This window comes from Aquarana catesbeiana, linkage group LG04 (assembly GCF_042186555.1).
Source record: "Aquarana catesbeiana isolate 2022-GZ linkage group LG04, ASM4218655v1, whole genome shotgun sequence".
Lineage (NCBI taxonomy): Eukaryota > Metazoa > Chordata > Amphibia > Anura > Ranidae > Aquarana > Aquarana catesbeiana.
Window position 1 is genome coordinate 2,114,273 of NC_133327.1, and position 18,487 is coordinate 2,132,759.

At 44.5% G+C, this 18,487-nt stretch overlaps 2 protein-coding genes across 10 annotated transcripts in view; one reads left to right on the forward strand and one right to left on the reverse strand.

The window, feature by feature from the left end:
- The window catches only part of KHK (ketohexokinase), a 213,405-nt gene that overhangs the window by 132,545 nt on the left and 62,373 nt on the right, over positions 1-18,487 (reverse strand). The window lies entirely within an intron of this gene.
- The window catches only part of LOC141138995 (putative deoxyribonuclease tatdn3-B), a 28,830-nt gene continuing 13,987 nt past the window's right edge, over positions 3,645-18,487 (forward strand). For 2 of the 6 annotated variants that reach the window (XM_073624748.1, XM_073624752.1), the window contains exons 1-6: positions 3,659-4,030; positions 4,472-4,660; positions 8,409-8,441; positions 12,567-12,640; positions 14,349-14,433; positions 16,862-16,924. In XM_073624748.1, the coding sequence (XP_073480849.1) occupies positions 4,496-4,660; positions 8,409-8,441; positions 12,567-12,640; positions 14,349-14,433; positions 16,862-16,924 (420 nt within the window). In that variant the 5' untranslated portion in view covers positions 3,659-4,030; positions 4,472-4,495. Of the gene's footprint in view, positions 4,083-4,471; positions 4,661-8,408; positions 8,442-12,566; positions 12,641-14,331; positions 14,434-16,861; positions 16,925-18,487 lie in introns of all 6 variants that reach the window. The other 4 variants (XM_073624749.1, XM_073624750.1, XM_073624753.1 and 1 more) reach the window with 4 other exon arrangements.

The window sequence follows — 18,487 nt, forward strand, 5'->3', positions numbered from 1 at the left end:
CGCTATCAAAATCCGCTTTCCCTGGATAGAAAGAGTCTGGGGTAAGAAAGAAGAGTGAGGATGATTGATACAAAGAGTAGAGCAGTCAGAGAAGCCATATACAAGTGTTTTTAACCCTTGAAATGCTGTGGAAGCTATATTGGGAGGGGGAACCAGATTTGATAGCAAAAGTCAGCTTGCTATCAAAATCCGCTTCCCCTGGACAGAAAGGGTCTGGGGTAAAAAGGAAGAATGGGGATGATTGATACAAAGAGTAGAGCAGTCAGAGAAGCCATATACAAGTCTTTTTAACCCCTGAAATACCGTGCAAGCTGTTTTGGGAGGGGGAACCAGATCTGATAGCAAGAGTCAACTCGCTATCAAAATCCGCTTCCCCTGGATAGAAAGAGTCTGGGGTAAGAAGGAAGAATGGGGATGATTGATACAAAGAGTAGAGCAGTCAGAGAAGCCATATACAAGTGTTTTTAACCCTTGAAATGCTGTGGAAGCTATTTTGGGAGGGGGAACCAGATCCGATAGCAATAGTCAGCTTGCTATCAAAATCCGCTTCCCCTGGACAGAAAGGGTCTGGGGTAAGAAGGAAGAGTGAGGATGATTTATACAAAGAGTAGAGCAGTCAGAGAAGCCATATACAAGTCTTTTTAACCCCTGAAATACCGTGCAAGCTGTTTTGGGAGGGGGAACCAGATCTGATAGCAAATGTCAACTCGCTATCAAAATCCGCTTTCCCTGGATAGAAAGGGTCTGGGGTAAGAAAGAAGAGTGAGGATGATTTATACAAAGAGTAGAGCAGTCAGAGAAACCATATACAAGTGTTTTTAACCCTTGAAATGCTGTGGAAGCTATATTGGGAGGGGGAACCAGATCCGATAGCAAGAGTCAACTCGCTATCAAAATCCGCTTTCCCTGGATAGAAAGGGTCTGGGGTAAGAAAGAAGAGTGAGGATGATTTATACAAAGAGTAGAGCAGTCAGAGAAACCATATACAAGTGTTTTTAACCCTTGAAATGCTGTGGAAGCTATTTTGGGAGGGGGAACCAGATTCGATAGCAATAGTCAGCTTGCTATCAAAATCTGATTCCCCTGGACAGAAAGGGTCTGGGGTAAGAAGGAAGGCTAAGGATGATTGATACAAAGAGTAGAGCAGTCAGAGAAGCCATATACAAGTCTTTTTAACCCCTGAAATACCGTGCAAGCTGTTTTGGGAGGGGGAACCAGATCTGATAGCAAGAGTCAACTCGCTATCAAAATCCGCTTTCCCTGGATAGAAAGAGTCTGGGGTAAGAAGGAAGAATGGGGATGATTGATACAAAGAGTAGAGCAGTCAGAGAAGCCATATACAAGTCTTTTTAACCCCTGAAATACCGTGCAAGCTGTTTTGGGAGGGGGAACCAGATTCAATAGCAATAGTCAGCTTGCTATCAAAATCCGCTTCCCCTGGACAGAAAGGGTCTGGGGTAAGAAAGAAGAGTGAGGATGATTGATACAAAGAGTAGAGCAGTCAGAGAAGCCATATACAAGTGTTTTTAACCCTTGAAATGCTGTGGAAGCTATATTGGGAGGGGGAACCAGATTTGATAGCAAAAGTCAGCTTGCTATCAAAATCCGATTCCCCTGGACAGAAAGGGTCTGGGGTAAGAAGGAAGGCTAAGGATGATTGATACAAAGAGTAGAGCAGTCAGAGAAGCCATATACAAGTGTTTTTAACCCTTGAAATGCTGTGGAAGCTATTTTGGGAGGGGGAACCAGATTCGATAGCAATAGTCAGCTTGCTATCAAAATCCGCTTCCCCTGGACAGAAAGGGTCTGGGGTAAGAAGGAAGAGTGAGGATGATTTATACAAAGAGTAGAGCAGTCAGAGAAGCCATATACAAGTCTTTTTAACCCCTGAAATACCGTGCAAGCTGTTTTGGGAGGGGGAACCAGATCTGATAGCAAGAGTCAACTCGCTATCAAAATCCGCTTTCCCTGGATAGAAAGAGTCTGGGGTAAGAAAGAAGAGTGAGGATGATTGATACAAAGAGTAGAGCAGTCAGAGAAGCCATATACAAGTCTTTTTAACCCCTGAAATACCGTGCAAGCTGTTTTGGGAGGGGGAACCAGATCTGATAGCAAGAGTCAACTCGCTATCAAAATCCGCTTTCCCTGGATAGAAAGAGTCTGGGGTAAGAAAGAAGAGTGAGGATGATTGATACAAAGAGTAGAGCAGTCAGAGAAGCCATATACAAGTCTTTTTAACCCCTGAAATACCGTGCAAGCTGTTTTGGGAGGGGGAACCAGATCTGATAGCAAGAGTCAACTCGCTATCAAAATCCGCTTCCCCTGGATAGAAAGAGTCTGGGGTAAGAAGGAAGAATGGGGATTATTGATACAAAGAGTAGAGCAGTCAGGGAAGCCATATACAAGTGTTTTTAACCCCTGAAATGCTGTGGAAGCTATATTGGGAGGGGGAACCAGATTCGATAGCAATAGTCAGCTTGCTATCAAAATCCGCTTCCCCTGGACAGAAAGGGTCTGGGGTAAGAAAGAAGAGTGAGGATGATTTATACAAAGAGTAGAGCAGTCAGAGAAGCCATATACAAGTGTTTTTAACCCTTGAAATGCTGTGGAAGCTATATTGGGAGGGGGAACCAGATTCGATAGCAATAGTCAGCTTGCTATCAAAATCCGATTCCCCTGGACAGAAAGGGTCTGGGGTAAGAAAGAAGAGTGAGGATGATTTATACAAAGAGTAGAGCAGTCAGAGAAGCCATATACAAGTGTTTTTAACCCTTGAAATGCTGTGGAAGCTATATTGGGAGGGGGAACCAGATTCGATAGCAATAGTCAGCTTGCTATCAAAATCCGCTTCCCCTGGATAGAAAGGGTCTGGGGTAAGAAGGAAGAGTGAGGATGATCGATACAAAGAGTAGAGCAGTCAGAGAAACAGATGTGCACAGTGGCTGTGTTTAAAGATTTTTTTTTTCCGATTTTTTCAGTTTGTTTGCGCCCCCCCAAAAAAATTTTCAGCACCATCTGCCACTGGGAGGGGGTAATAATAAATTAGATAAAATGAATAGAAGGTGTAACAATAATATAAAATAATAGAAGGATTAACAATGAATATAAAATAATAGGAGGTGTAATAATAAATAAAATAATAGGAGGGGCAATAAAAAAATTAGATAAAATAATAGGAAGAGATGATAATGATGACGTGTATACTGATAGATATATAATAGGTGGTAGGAATAATAATAATAATAATAATAATAATAGGGACTGTGGGGAGAATTTCCAGTGTTCAATAAATAATATTAAATAATAGGCGGGGATACTAATGAAGACGTAGGAGGGGTAAGAATAAATTAGACACATTAATATGAAGGGATAATAATGATGACATGTGTATAGTTTATATATATATATATAATATCTATATGTGTGTATGTATATAATAATATTGTACCAGATATATATTTTATAAGGAGTGATAATATATACATATATAGGAGTGATAATATATACATATATAGGAGTGATAATATATACATATATAGGAGTGATAATATATACATATATATTTGTGTGGATAGACTAATATTGTACAGGGGACGCGCACGGGGACGCGCACGGGGGCGGGGACGGTAGAAGGATGATTAGCATTCGGGGAAGAGTAGGAGGAGCGGTAGTGCAGAGGGCTGGAGAGGCGGAGTTCCGATCTCCGCCGAGAGACAGGGGGAACAGATTTCGACGGGGAAGCCATTCTCGGCACAACACCCCTCCTGTCTCTCTGTGCCTGCCCTCCTCTTCTCCGCAGACAGGCTCCTTGCATTACCGGAAGTCCTGAGCTCTGCGGGGCCCCGGGCCCCTGGGGAGAAGGAGGAAGCTGGTCCGTTCTCAGCGGCCACTCTCGTATCCTGTAAGCGGAGACTCCTTCGCTTCGGACTGTCAACATTTGCCGCCATTTTCAAAAACCGGAAAGCCCCGCGCCGGAAGTCCCGTTCCAAATCTGCACCCCCGGGAACCGTCCCTAACACATTCGTTCCGTGTAGGTTGAAGGGACGGCTTGCTTTCATATTTTTCTACAGAGTTATTACTCTGTACGTATTAGAATATTATTAAGCATTCTTTACAAACGAACATCACAGCATATTTCGGTATTTTTCCCTGTACAAATGCGCACCGGAAGTCGGACAGTCGCCATCTTGCTACTCCCAATCTTTATTTATTACTATTTCTAACGAACTTGCTTCCATACAGCCTTGTAATTGATATATTTAAAATAATTTAGTAACAAAAAAATAAAATAAAGTGAATAACCAGCTGACAGCTAAAACGGAAAAATCGCCATTTTACTACACCCGACAGTTGCCAGTACTTGAAATAAAACACAAATAACTTTTTGGAGGACATTTTTTGAATACAGTTACCTCGAGTAAAATTAGTTTTACCGGAATAAAAGTTACAATTTTGGAATTTATGTCGCTAGGTCTGTAAGAACGGGTGTACAAAGATGGAGGGCGGTGCTGGTGGCTGGGGAGGCGCATGTGCAGTGAGAGTCCATGCTGAGCTGGAGACTGACAGATGTCTGGAAGTTCTTGCTCGGGGAGCCGGGATGGAGCTGAATGGGGGGATGGTGGACTGTCACTGTCACCTGTCTGCTGCAGAATTTAATCAGGTGAGAGTCCTATTCATTGCTCTCTCCTTCCATGCTTCTGTAATGTGCAGTTATCACAGTAACACAGCTCTTCCCCTGGGGTGTATAGGGCTGACAATTCCAAATTGATTGAATCATTGCTGGCCCGGCCAATCATGTGATCAGCTGACTTTTATTTTCCAATGACAATATTTAAATATTCGGTTTTTCTGGTGCCCACATGGTAGCATACGGAGCGATCTGCCCCATGTATCCTGCCATGGATTGCAACCAGGACAGGAATATTCCAGATATATATGAGAGCATTATTATATTATGCGGGATTTATATAGTGCCAACAGTTTACGCAGCGCTTTACGATGTAGATGGGGGGACAGTACAATTATAATATAGTTCAATACAGAAGGAATAGGAGGAGGCAAATTTTCCGTTATCTACAACCCGAGAGTAGACGTTCTCCACCTTACAGCAGAGGAACCCCTGAAATAATCTCCAGGTCTCAGGGAACCCCCGATAAACATTATTATATCTACAGCGTAAGGTACATGAGTGTGATCAGATCTTTACAGATAATAATAAAGGAAACAATATGCATTGTGGCACACCTGTTTGAGTATTTGACACCCAGAAAAGATTACCCTTATCTATCCAACCAAATTATTTTTAGTAGTAATCATGGGATGAAAAGAATAATACTAATGGCCAGAAAAGAGACGCCGAAAGTGAAAATTGTAGTGTCCCTTTAAATTGGAGGTCAGTGGGAAGAATGTCCCCTTACATTGGGGGTCAGTGGGAAGAATGTCCCCTTACATTGGGGGTCAGTGGGAAGAATGTCCCCTTACATTGGTGGTCAGTGGGAAGAATGTCCCCTTACATTGGTGGTCAGTGGGAAGAATGTCCCCTTACATGGGGGGTCAGTGGGAAGAATTTCCCCTTACATTGATGGTCAGTGGGAAGAATGTCCCCATACTTTGGGGGTCAGTAGAAAGAATGACCCCTTACATTGATGGTCAGTGGGAAGAATGTCCCTCTACATTGGGGGGTCAGTGGGAAGAATGTCCCCCCTACAATGGGGGTCAGTGGAAAGAAAGTCCCCTTACATTGATGGTCAGTGGGAAGAATGTCCCTTTACATTGGTGGTCAGTGGGAAGAATGTCCCTCTTACATTGCTGGTCAGTGGGAAGAATGTCCCCTTACATTGGTGGTCAGTGGGAAGAATGTCCCCTTACATTGGTGGTCAGTGGGAAGAATGTCCCCTTACATTGGTGGTCAGTGGGAAGAATGTCCCCTTACATTGGTGGTCAGTGGGAAGAATGTCCCCTTACATTGGTGGTCAGTGGGAAGAATGTCCCCTTACATTGGTGGTCAGTGGGAAGCATGTCCCCTTACATTGGTGGTCAGTGGGAAGAATGTCCCCCTACATTGGTGGTCAGTGGGAAGAATGTCCCCCTACATTGGTGGTCAGTGGGAAGCATGTCCCCTTACATTGGTGGTCAGTGGGAAGAATGTCCCCTTACATTGGTGGTCAGTGGGAAGAATGTCCCCTTACATTGGTGGTCAGTGGGAAGAATGTCCCCTTACATTGGTGGTCAGTGGGAAGAATGTCCCTCTACGTTGGGGGTCAGTGGGAAGAATGTCCCCCTACATTGGTGGTCAGTGGAAAGAATGTCCCCCTACATTGGTGGTCAGTGGGAAGCATGTCCCCTTACATTGGTGGTCAGTGGGAAGAATGTCCCCTTACATTGGTGGTCAGTGGGAAGAATGTCCCCTTACATTGATGGTCAGTGGGAAGAATGTCCCTCTACATTGGGGGGTCAGTGGGAAGAATGTCCCCCCTACAATGGGGGTCAGTGGAAAGAAAGTCCCCTTACATTGATGGTCAGTGGGAAGAATGTCCCTTTACATTGGTGGTCAGTGGGAAGAATGTCCCCCTACATTGGTGGTCAGTGGGAAGCATGTCCCCTTACATTGGTGGTCAGTGGGAAGAATGTCCCCTTACATTGGTGGTCAGTGGGAAGAATGTCCCCTTACATTGGTGGTCAGTGGGAAGAATGTCCCTCTACGTTGGGGGTCAGTGGGAAGAATGTCGGACTTCAAAGTGCTCTCTGCTAAAAACGGGTCACAGGAGTGCAAAACGAATTGCACTCTTGTGACCCAGTGGAGAAGCCCAGCCAAACTAGCCCAGGCTGAACTTCTCCTTTAAAGACACTGTGATGTATTGGGACATTTTTGGGAAAAGTAAAGGTGAACTAATCCTTTAGCCCTGGTTCACACTGAATGTGACTTTGAAATCATGCTACTTCACTTAAAGTAGCACGGTTTCAATGCCGCAGGTCAGTGCAATTTCAGTCTTGCCTGACATCTGTGCGACTTCATGCAGAGATGGCTATGCAAGTCAAACCTTAAATCGCAAAAAATAGTGCAGGAATCTTTTTTAAAAAAATCAATGCAGCACCACATAGTCTGAGTCACACCGCTTTGAACAGTCCCATTGTTGACAATAGGGTGCGACTTGTCAAGGGATTTGGAACTGTCAAATTGCATGACAAGTCACATCGGTGTGAATGGGGGCTTAGAGTTTACAATAGAAGCAGTGAAGTCAAAGGAAAACTCCCAGGCATTTTATTTTTACCTGTGCAGTAGGACCGTGCCCGCACTGCACGGGTTAGCCGCTCGTTTTGTATTAGGGGAGAGGACAACGGAGATATAGATATACTGTACTTACCTGACCTGCCAATCCTCCCCGCACAAGACCAGTCTTTGCGGCTCCTAGAATAGTCCACCACTGCACTGTGGGGGAGCACGTTTTTTTTTTGGATGATCGGCGGATCAGGTGAGTATAAACTTTCTGCTCACCCCTAGAAAAAACGAGCAGTGGACCAATGCAGTGCGGGCACAGGCCCACTGCATGGGGAAAAGAAATTTGCCCAAAGTTTAAGCCCTCATTCACACGAGGCGGACTCCACTTCCACGGAGCCCACCTCGGTCCGCCGGCTCAGCGGGAGATCTCTCCGTTGATCTCCGCTGAGCCGGCGGATGACAGGTCCCTCTCTGCTCACTGAGCGGGGAGGGGCTTGTCAGGCGCCGCTGCTGCCTATGGAGGGATCGGATGAAAACGGACAGCATGTCCCTTTTCATCAGATCTCACCCGAACCGATCCGCCAGCGACGGATCCGGACGTAGGGCCATTCGTCTGCTTTTTGCGGATCGGACCGGGTCGGATGTCAGCGGACATGTCTCTGTTGACATCCGTCGCTCCATAGGCTAACATGGAGCGCCCGTTCAGGTCCGCCGTCAAAACTGACAGGTGGACCTGAACGGTCCGATCGTGTGAAAGGGGCCTAAGTCTCAGCACTCTGCTCTCTACCCCTCTTCCTGGGCACCTGCTCTGTGTTTACATTATAGATTAGAAGGCTGTCATGCTGACAAGTCACTGCTGGGAGATACAGAGTGAGCTGAGCTGCCTAAATAAAAGTGAAAGTGTTTTCCTCTGTAAACTTTGAGAAATAATTACTTCTCAGTGCCTGCAGCTACAGGGTTCAGTTCTAAAGTGCTTTTACTGCTTTTTCACGATTCCTAAATCTACGAATATCCATGACGGTGGATTGTGAAATATTGATTATTTTTGTCTCTTTTTCCCCTCTGCAATTCTGACAGGTAAGAACTTTCAGCTTTTTGCTCCTGGTGTCAATTCATAACATACCAATGTCTTTAAAATTTCTACAATTTGTGTGTGTATCTATTCATTTATTGCTCCTTTACATTGCAGGACATCGATAACATTTTGCAAGAAGCAAGAACAGTAAGTATTGTTTTATTTTCTTTACACGTATAACTGCTAAAACGTATTGCTTAGCAACTTTACTTAGATATTGGACCGCTGTTATCCATTTTTAGTAGTGGTGCACCAAAACTTCGGCCCGCCGAAACATATCGGCCAAAAACTTTGTTTTCGGCATGCGGCCAAAAGAAGAAAAGGTGCTAATAATGGCATCAAAAAGGGGGCGGGGTCTGCCTCAGCTGCTGCACATTGTGGGGGTGTCATCCTGGCTGCTCAGTCAGTCTTCTCCTCCCTCCTCCTCTCCTCGCGCAGAGCAGCGATCTCCCTCTATGTCACGGAGCTGAATTGTCCAGGCAGCTCCAGTAACAATGTCCCGTCTCCTGTAATAAACGGCACGCTGATCCAATGCCGGGAGATTGAATCAGTGTGATGTATCACCGGGAAATTCAAATCCAGCTCCATAACACAGAGGGAGATCACCGCTCTGATTCGGGCACTGGTGAGGCTGCATCTGACGGGCACTGGTGAGGCTGTATCTGACGGGCACTGGTGAGGCTGCATCTGACGGGCACTGGTGAGGCTGCATCTGACGGGCACTGGTGAGGCTGCATCTGACGGGCACTGGTGAGGCTGCATCTGACGGGCACTGGTGAGGCTGCATCTGACGGGCACTGGTGAGGCTGCATCTGACGGGCACTGGTGAGGCTGCATCTGACGGGCACTGGTGAGGCTGCATCTGACGGGCACTGGTGAGGCTGCATCTGACGGGCACTGGTGAGGCTGCATCTGACGGGCACTGGTGAGGCTGCATCTGACGGGCACTGGTGAGGCTGCATCTGAAGGGCACTGGTGAGGCTGCATCTGACGGGCACTGGTGAGGCTGTATCTGACGGGCACTGGTGAGGCTGCATCTGACGGGCACTGGTGAGGCTGCATCTGACGGGCACTGGTGAGGCTGCATCTGACGGGCACTGGTGAGGCTGCATCTGACGGGCACTGGTGAGGCTGCATCTGACGGGCACTGGTGAGGCTGCATCTGACGGGCACTGGTGAGGCTGCATCTGACGGGCACTGGTGAGGCTGCATCTGACGGGCACTGGTGAGGCTGTATCTGACGGGCACTGGTGAGGCTGCATCTGACAGGCACAGGTGAGGCTGCATTGATCTTTTGTATCATGTCTGCAGTCTCTGGCCATCTCCTGTATCATGTCTGCTAGAGGTGCACCAAACGGAAGTTTTGCTAATACTATTAGCAGTGTGTTTAAGTAAGTTATTGCAGACGTGATACAAGAGATGGTTAGACTGAGGACACGATACAAGAGATGTTTAGAGACTGCAGACTGCATTTTTCTTGAGCTTTTCTTGCACTAGAGGTGCCAATAATGGCCAACAATAAATTTTTATTAATTTAAATTGATGATAATAATTAAAAAGTCAAATATAATACAATTTATATATAAAAATATAAATATTTTTTTTAAACTGTCATTTTCGGTTTCAGACTTGGCTAAGTGCATCCTGCATTTTCGGTTTCAATTTTAATTGTTAGTTTGGTAAAAATGATCACAGCAGAGAAAGGTCTTATTACACTTGTGGTTCGGGAGGGCAGTAAAAATACATATTATAGCCACATTTTTACAGCCCTCCCAACCATTCCCCCTTAAACAAAAACAAAAGAAGTAGCCAGGGATCTACACATGCTGCAGTTGTGATGGCAAGAATTAAACCCTCTGGCAGGTTCGTTGAGCAGTACCTCCTGTTGCGCATGACCCATTTAATGGGGCCACCCTGCAACCATGTGCAGTGCATAGGATTGTGCTGTGAGCTTTAAAGGGTTAAAACAGATGGCGAGGAGTCAAGATAATGCCTCCGCTGCGGATCATTCCTCTGAGGGCTGCTGCATGTATAGAGAAGCCATAAAGGAAAAAGATGATACAGTGGCTAGTAAAGCTGTGTTGGTGTACTGGAGACATGGGCTAATTTACTTCCAGTTCACTACGGGGTAGAGCATGTTCAATTCCATAGTGCATTTCCATTTATCTTAGTCTTTTAAAAAGTGAATGAGGTGAGAAAAAATAAAAATTCACTTAGCAAAAATACTCAGTCATACGAATGTAAAAGGATTTTTGCTGACACATGATTGGATGATGGAAATCAGCCCAGCTTCACCTTGTTTGCTAAGCTGGGGACATTTTTCTTTTTGCAAAGGGAATTTTCACTTAGCTTAGTGAATGAGGTGAAGCTGTACTGACTTTCATTATCCAATTATGCTAACATAAGAATATATATTTACAGACAGAAAGTATTCAGACCCCCTTACATTTTTCACTCTTTGTTATGTTGCAGCCATTTGCTAAAATCATTTAAGTTTTTTTTAAGTTTTTTCTTTTTTTCCTCATTAATGTACACACAGCACCCCATATTGACAGAAAAACACAGAATTGTTGACATTTTTGCAGATTTATTAAAAAAAAAAAAACTGAAATATCACATGGTCCTAAGTATTCAGACCCTTTGCTATGTCACTCATATATTTAACTCAGGTGCTGTCCGTTTCTTCTGATCATCCTTGAGATGGTTCTACACTTTCATTTGAGTCCAGCTGTGTTTGATTATACTGATTGGACTTGATTAGGAAAGCCACACGCCTGTCTATATAAGACCTTACAGCTCACGGTGCATGTCAGAGCGAATGAGAATCATGAGGTCAAAGGAACTGCCTGAAGAGCTCAGAGACAGAATAATGGCAAGGCACAGATCTGGCCAAGGTTACAAAAATTTCTGCTGCACTTAAGGTTCCTAAGAGCACAGTGGCCTCCATAATCCTTAAATGGAAGACATTTGGGACGACCAGAACCCTTCCTAGAGCTGGCTGTCCGGCCAAACTGAGCTATTGGGGGAGAAGAGCCTTGGTGAGAGAGGTAAAGAAGAACCCAAAGATCACTGTGGCTGAGCTCCAGAGATGCAGTCGGGAGATGGGAGAAAGTTGTAGAAAGTCAACGATCACTGCAGCCCTCCACCAGTCGGGGCTTTATGGCAGAGTGGCCTGACGGAAGCCTCTCCTCAGTGCAAGACACATGAAAGCCCGCATGGAGTTTGCTAAAAAACACCTGAAGGACTCCAAGATGGTGAGAAATAAGATTCTTTGGTCTGATGAGACCAAGATGGAACTTTTTGGCCTTAATTCTAAGTGGTATGTGTGGAGAAAACCAGACACTGCTCATCCCCTGTCCAATACAGTCCCAACAGTGAAGCATGGTGGTGGCAGCATCATGCTGTGGGGGTTTTTTCAGCTGCAGGGACAGGACGACTGGTTGCAATCGAGGGAAAGATGAATGCGGCCAAGTACAGGGATATCCTGGACGAAAACCTTCTCTAGAGTGCTCAGGACCTCAGACTGGGCCGAAGGTTTACCTTCCAACAAGACAATGACCCTAAGCACACAGCTAAAATAATGAAGGAGTGGCTTCACAACAACTCTGTGACTGTTCTTGAATGGCCCAGCCAGAGCCCTGACTTAAACCCAATTGAGCATCTCTGGAGAGACCTAAAAATGGCTGTCCACCAACGTTTACCATCCAACCTGACAGAACTGGAGAGGATCTGCAAGGAGGAATGGCAGAGGATCCCCAAATCCAGGTGTGCAAAACTTGTTGCATCTTTCCCAAAAAGACTCATGGCTACATTAGATCAAAAGGGTGCTTCTACTAAATACTGAGCAAAGGGTCTGAATACTTAGGACCATGTGATATTTCAGTTTTTCTTTTTAAATAAATCTGCAGAAATGTCAACAATTCTGTGTTTTTCTGTCTATATGGGGTGCTGTGTGTACATTAATGAGGGGAAAAAAAGAACCCAAATGATTTTTAGCAAATGGCTGCAATATAACAAAGAGTGAAAAATTTAAGGGGGTCTGAATACTTTCTGTCCCCACTGTATATATTGGGCATTCTTCGCAAAGTTAATAGTTAAATTTAATGGTTAAAATGGTCTACTCGTTTAGTAAATTGGGGTCAATGTGAATAGAGCTGGTATGTTCTCCCGGGCACACAGTGACCCTGTATCATGGTCTTCTCTGACAGCACTATGCCCTGTTTAAAAATGACTACCATGTTTCATATTTTTGGGCCTTTTTCTGGCTTTCAGGCTGGGGTCCGGGCTCTAGTGGCGGTGGCAGAGCATGCTGCAGAATTCGAAAAATTAATTCAGCTTTCTAGAAGGTAAGACTAAAGTATCTGTACATCATATGTATCTATTAAAGGCCAACTCCACCCAAAGTCAGTATTTATAGTAAACCTGCCTTGTAGTCATGCAGGGCAAAGCGACAGGATTAAAGCGGAGCTTCACCCAAAAGGGGAATTATGCTTTAAGGCCTCCTCCCCCCAACTCTTTACGAATTGGCACTTTTTTTTGGGGGGGGGCTGGTTTTGACAGGTTCCCATTTCCGCTCGGATAGCATAGGTGACCAGAACTTTGACCCAATCCCCCCCAATCTTCTGGGACACATTACAGGTCCCAGAAGGCTGCAGGGCCATTCAGAATGCGCATGCGCTGTGGGCACCCGGCTGTGAAGCCGCAAGCTGTCACAGCCAGGTGCGCACAGTTGAGATGCAGCTGCCAGGGACAGAACACAGAGCACAGCTCAGGTGAGCACATCGATGGATTCTGGGACAGGTGAGTGTATGTTTATTAGGTTGGCAGCTACAGTTTTTGTAGCTGCTGACTTTTAATAAACACAGATATGACTGGAGCTCCTCTTTAATGTCGTGCTCCTCCCCCTAAATTCATAGAAGCCGTATTCTATCCTCCAGTAATAAAAAGCGATTTGTTAATGGAGGACAGGCAGATGAATAAAGGGTCCACCTCCTCATTTCATACAGCGCTTTTTTGGATGGAGAGCAGCTACCAGTATAAAGGACACTTCTCATGCAATGTAAGTACTGTCCCTTGTGCTTATTTTTAATTTATTTAAAGTGGTTGTAAAGGCATAAGGTTTTTTATCTTCATGCATTATAGGCATTAAGATAAAAAGCCTTCTGTGTGCAGCAGTCGCCTTCAGACCCCCTAATACTTACTAGATCCAGCGATGTTGCAGGAGTGTCTCGGCTGCCTGGGACTCCAATCCTCATTGGCTGAGACAGCAGTGTGTCGCCATTGGCTCTTGCTGCTGTTAGCCAAAAAGGAGAGAAAGGGGGTGGGGCCACGCCATGGCTCCATGTCTGAATGGACACACGGAGCTTCAGTTTAGCTTGGGTGCCCCCATAGCAAGCTGCTTGCGGTAGGAGCACTGAACAGGAGGGAGGGGCCATGAGCACCGAAGAGGGACCTGAGAAGAGGAGGATCTGGGCTGCTCTGTGCAAAACCACTCTAACAGAGGAGGTAAGTATAACATGTTTGTTATTTTTAACTAAAAAAAAAAAATGAGACTTTACAATCAGTTTAACTGAAAGCACCAAAAGATGAATATATGATGTACCTTTATGGTCTGTTCACACCAGCTGCTGCATTGTAACCACACTGTACTGCTGTGTCCCTTTTTTTTTTTTTTTTTTTTTTTAAACAAACTTTATTGAAATGTCGCACAAAGTTCAATTGGCAGCTGCTGTGCAGTGCCTCTGGCTGTGCTGAAAAAGAGTAGTGCATGCATGGGCAGCGCTGCCGAAGTGCCTGCAAAGCAATTTGGCAGCAGCGATTTACGGGCGCTTTTAACCCTATATTCGGCTGCTAGCGGGGTTAAAAGCGCCCCGCTAGCGCCCGAAAAGCACCGCTATAACAGCGGTAAAGCGCCGCTAAAACTAGCTCGGCTTTTACCGCTAATGCCACCCCGCCCCAGTGTGAAAGTAGCCTTAGGCAGTGGCTTTGTTTAGTAGCACAGATGTAAAGTTATAAGGCGGTCATGTTGTTTATCCAGTGCCTGACTGCACACAGGAATGCGGGACTGGTATTTCCATGTTTAGGAGTGCACCCAGTGCAAACGGAAACCTCAGAGCAACAACGCAGTGCCACCCTTCAGGTAAGATGCTTTACAATTTATTATTAACCAGATATTACTAACTTCTACTGTGTAGGAACATTAAAAAAACAATAAACCCCGCGCTATGATGTGTATTTCCTTATAGCTGCCTGCACTATGATTACACCATGAAGGGTTAATCTGAATATCAATGCCACCAAATATGTGCGGCGCTATTTTCACATGTGTGATAAAGTGCTCAGAATGCTCAGATAAACTCATTATAAAACTCAATAATAAATTTCTAAACTATAAATCACATAATAAAGTGCTACATGCTTCAAATGAATTCATATACATTCAATAAGATTATTAATGTTCATGTGTTTCAAAAAGTGCTCAGTGCTTCAAAATTCATAGGTTCTGTGCTTTAAATTGCAACACTGCGTGCTCCCCCTCCTTTGTGTTACCCACTCGCCAGAAAGGTACGTTTTGTGCAAAATCAAACAGCTTCTCCTCTGACTGCCCCTATGTATCCTTTTATATTGAATTGGGCACCTCATTTACAAGCAATACTCCATCATTTGCATACATGCAGAGGGAAAGAGAAGCGTGATTCTGTTTATTAAAAGTACGGTATTTAAAAACATACAATTTGCTACTCACATAGTCAAAATGCTCACATTACACAAGCTACATGCTCATGTAATCCAAGAAACTTTTGCATTCCACAGTCCGGAACCAGACAGACGGAAGTGACACCAGCAAGTCCAGCCCAATGCGTTTCGTCACTGTGACTTTATCAGGAGATGCGCCATGATGGTGCACTCCGTCCGTAATATACCCTGGGCTTCGTTAACACTTGCATAGGTTTCAGCGAGCTGGCGTTCAACACAATATACATAAACTCTCTTGCTTATAAATGTCTTATAATAGTACAGTCATATAAAAGACAAATAAAATATATAAAGCGAATAAAAATATATAAACCATGGGGCTAATTCCTATTTAGCTGTCAAGAGTAAACTCCAGCATTCAAGGGGTTAGAGGTATATTTATATGGGAGGGTTCTGATGGCCAGAAGATATAGATTAGCTTATATGCAGGGGTCCACTTTCTCACTTAAGGGGGGATTCAACTTCTTAATCTGTATTCCATATTAGAGCATTTATATTGGAATTGATATTGTAATTCTAATTGCTTAAGGGGGAGGATTTACTATACCAAATTAGGGGGGACAGTATCAATTCCTGGTGCCCTAAAGCATGTTCTCCGATCCCGGCCGATGACTTCCGATTCCTGGTGACTTCTGGTGATGCGCATCCTTGCCGCTTCTAGCGACCATCCTGGAGCGGGGATGCTAGTGTGTTTTCCCACCTTCTGCATCGAGTATTGACACATTAGATGTTTTGGCATATTGCTATCCCTTTTGTCATCATTGGAACATTGCCATATCCCCGTGCTTCATTGTTGGATACCAAGCACACTATAAGATACTATTATTATGGAATGTTTTTCTTGGTGTTATTTCATTTAATAAACTTGTTTTACCCTGGAAGCTACTGCCTTGTGTGTATAGCAGAGACACCCCCTGAACTATCCTCACACATAGAATATTTAGAGCCCATTACTTATCGTTACTTTTTGAGGCCCCTTTCACACGGGCTGTCCGAACAGGTTTGTCTGTCAGTTTTTCAGGCGGACCTGATCGGACCCTGCATTCACTTCTATGGAGTGGCGGATATCAGCAGTGACATGTCCGCTGACATCCGCCGCTATCCTATATGATCTGATCCTGTCTGCCAAATCCAGACATATGGTGGTCCTATTTTTCATCTGTCTGGCGAATCGGATGAAAACAGACAGGCGGTCCATTTTCACCTGATCTCCCCATAGAGGAGAGCGGGACTTTGTCCATCTCCGCTCACTGTGCAGAAAATAGGGCCAACATCCCTCTGGATTTAGCGGACAGGATCGCATAGCGGCGGATGTTAGCGGACATGTCACCGATGAGCAAGCGGAGTCCGTCCAATGGAAGCGCCTGTGTGAAAGGGGCCTTAGGGAGTTCATTTGAGCGCTTTACTTGTATTTAATGACTGGGACTTAAGTCCTTAAATTCTTACACCTCTTGGGACTCCATGGAAAAGATCTCTGTGCTTGACTTCCCAGGTCTGCTCACCTTCTAATAAGATGTCCAACTCTTCCCATTGACTGATTTTTTTATTTCTTATGATGGAGAAGCAACAGATGCAAAAGGAACATCTGGGAACAATGGCAGGGACCTCCAACCACTGGAATTCACAATAAGTTTAGGAGTTAACCGGGCAACTCAGTCCAGACCCCACCTAGAACCCAAATACCAGTTTAGTGAATGGGGTGATCCTTTAAGCAGCTTTAGTCAGCCATTGTTTTCTTACATAAAAATACTTAAATACTTGGAAAATAAAGATTTATAAGATGTGGTAGTGAACATTATTTTATCCTCTAGGACTTAGAAGATGCTTTGCCTTTAATTGAACTCTACAAGGATGAATTGGTGGCTATTGGTGAGGTACAGAATATCTAATATACCATTTTAGGTTTTGTGTATTGTAAGAGAATTTGCTGTGTGAGAATTCTTTTTGATGGGATCCTCTGAATGACCCCCAGATTAGACACTGTCATGTTCCATCAGAATATTGAACTACAACTATTTGCTGCAGGTATGGAAATTAAAGCTGAACTCCAGGCACAAAAAATTCCATTCAAATCTATTTCTCACTAGCCACAAATTATACATAAATATATACTTTTTATGCACCAAACTGCCTGTGCAAACCCATACATTATCTTGTAAGTGTAGCAGTTACATTATCACCGTGTTGCAGAGAGCAACTTTTATACCTTTTTAATAGGGGTTAAATTTTAAATTATAATAGTGATTAAATCAATTGAAGTTTATTTGTAATAAAAAGTTTAATAAAGTTATATTTCTGGTGACCAATTGTGTTGCAAATTTATCTATTACCTGTAGAATACAGGGGAGGATCTGTGACCATTATATGTAGAGGCCTGTGAGAGTTAACACCCCCATCCCTAATATACTGCAACATTACATTTACAGTATTGTGTTGCTGTGTGGGTGGAGCATATTTTCCTAAATCCCTCCCCTGGTCTGTGTAGTGGGTGGAGCATTTTCTCCTGAATCCCTCCCCCGGTCCATGTAGTGGGTGGAGCATTTTCTCCCCAATGCCTCCCCCGGTCTGTGGTCTGTGTAGTGGGTGGAGCATTTTCTCTTGAATCCCTCCCCCGGTCAATGTAGTGGATGGAGCATATTTTCCTAAATCCCTTCCATGGTCTGTGTAGTGAGTGGAGCATTTTCTCCTGAATCCCTCCCCCGGTCAATGTAGTGGGTGGAGCATTTTCTCCTGAATCCCTCCCCCGGTCAATGTAGTGGGTGGAGCATTTTCTCCTGAATCCCTCCCCCGGTCAATGTAGTGGGTGGAGCATTTTCTCCCCAATGCCTCCCCCGGTCAATGTAGTGGGTGGAGCATTCTCTCCTGAATCCCTCCCCTGGTCCATGTAGTGGGTGGAGATTTTTCTCCTGAACCCCTCCCCATGTAGTGGGTAGAGCATCTTCTCCTGAATCCCTCCCCTGGTCCATATAGTGGGTGAAGTATATTTTCCAGAATCCCTCCCTCAGTCCAGTGCCTATATTACAACTCTACAGCCAGACCGATTGGCAGGGGCCAGTTCTTGAATACAAATTGAAAACAGTTAAAGGGAATTAACATGGGGATGACATTTTTACATAAACATCACAGCATTTCTAGATTTATTTATTAAAAGGCATTTATATAGCACTGACAATTTACACAGCATGTCATATATTATAAATTTACATCAGTCTCTGCTCTCAAGGTTTCCAATCTAAGGTCCCTAACTTGCATTCATACATACACATACTAGGACCAATTTAAATAGTTAGATTAACCTAACAGCATTTCTTTGGAATGTGGGAGGAAACCAGAGTACATGAAAAATCCCATGCAAGCACAGGTAGGACATGCAAGGTACATGCAGGAATCTACTGGCCGGAATTTAAATTAAGGACCCTGGTGCTACAAGGCAGAAG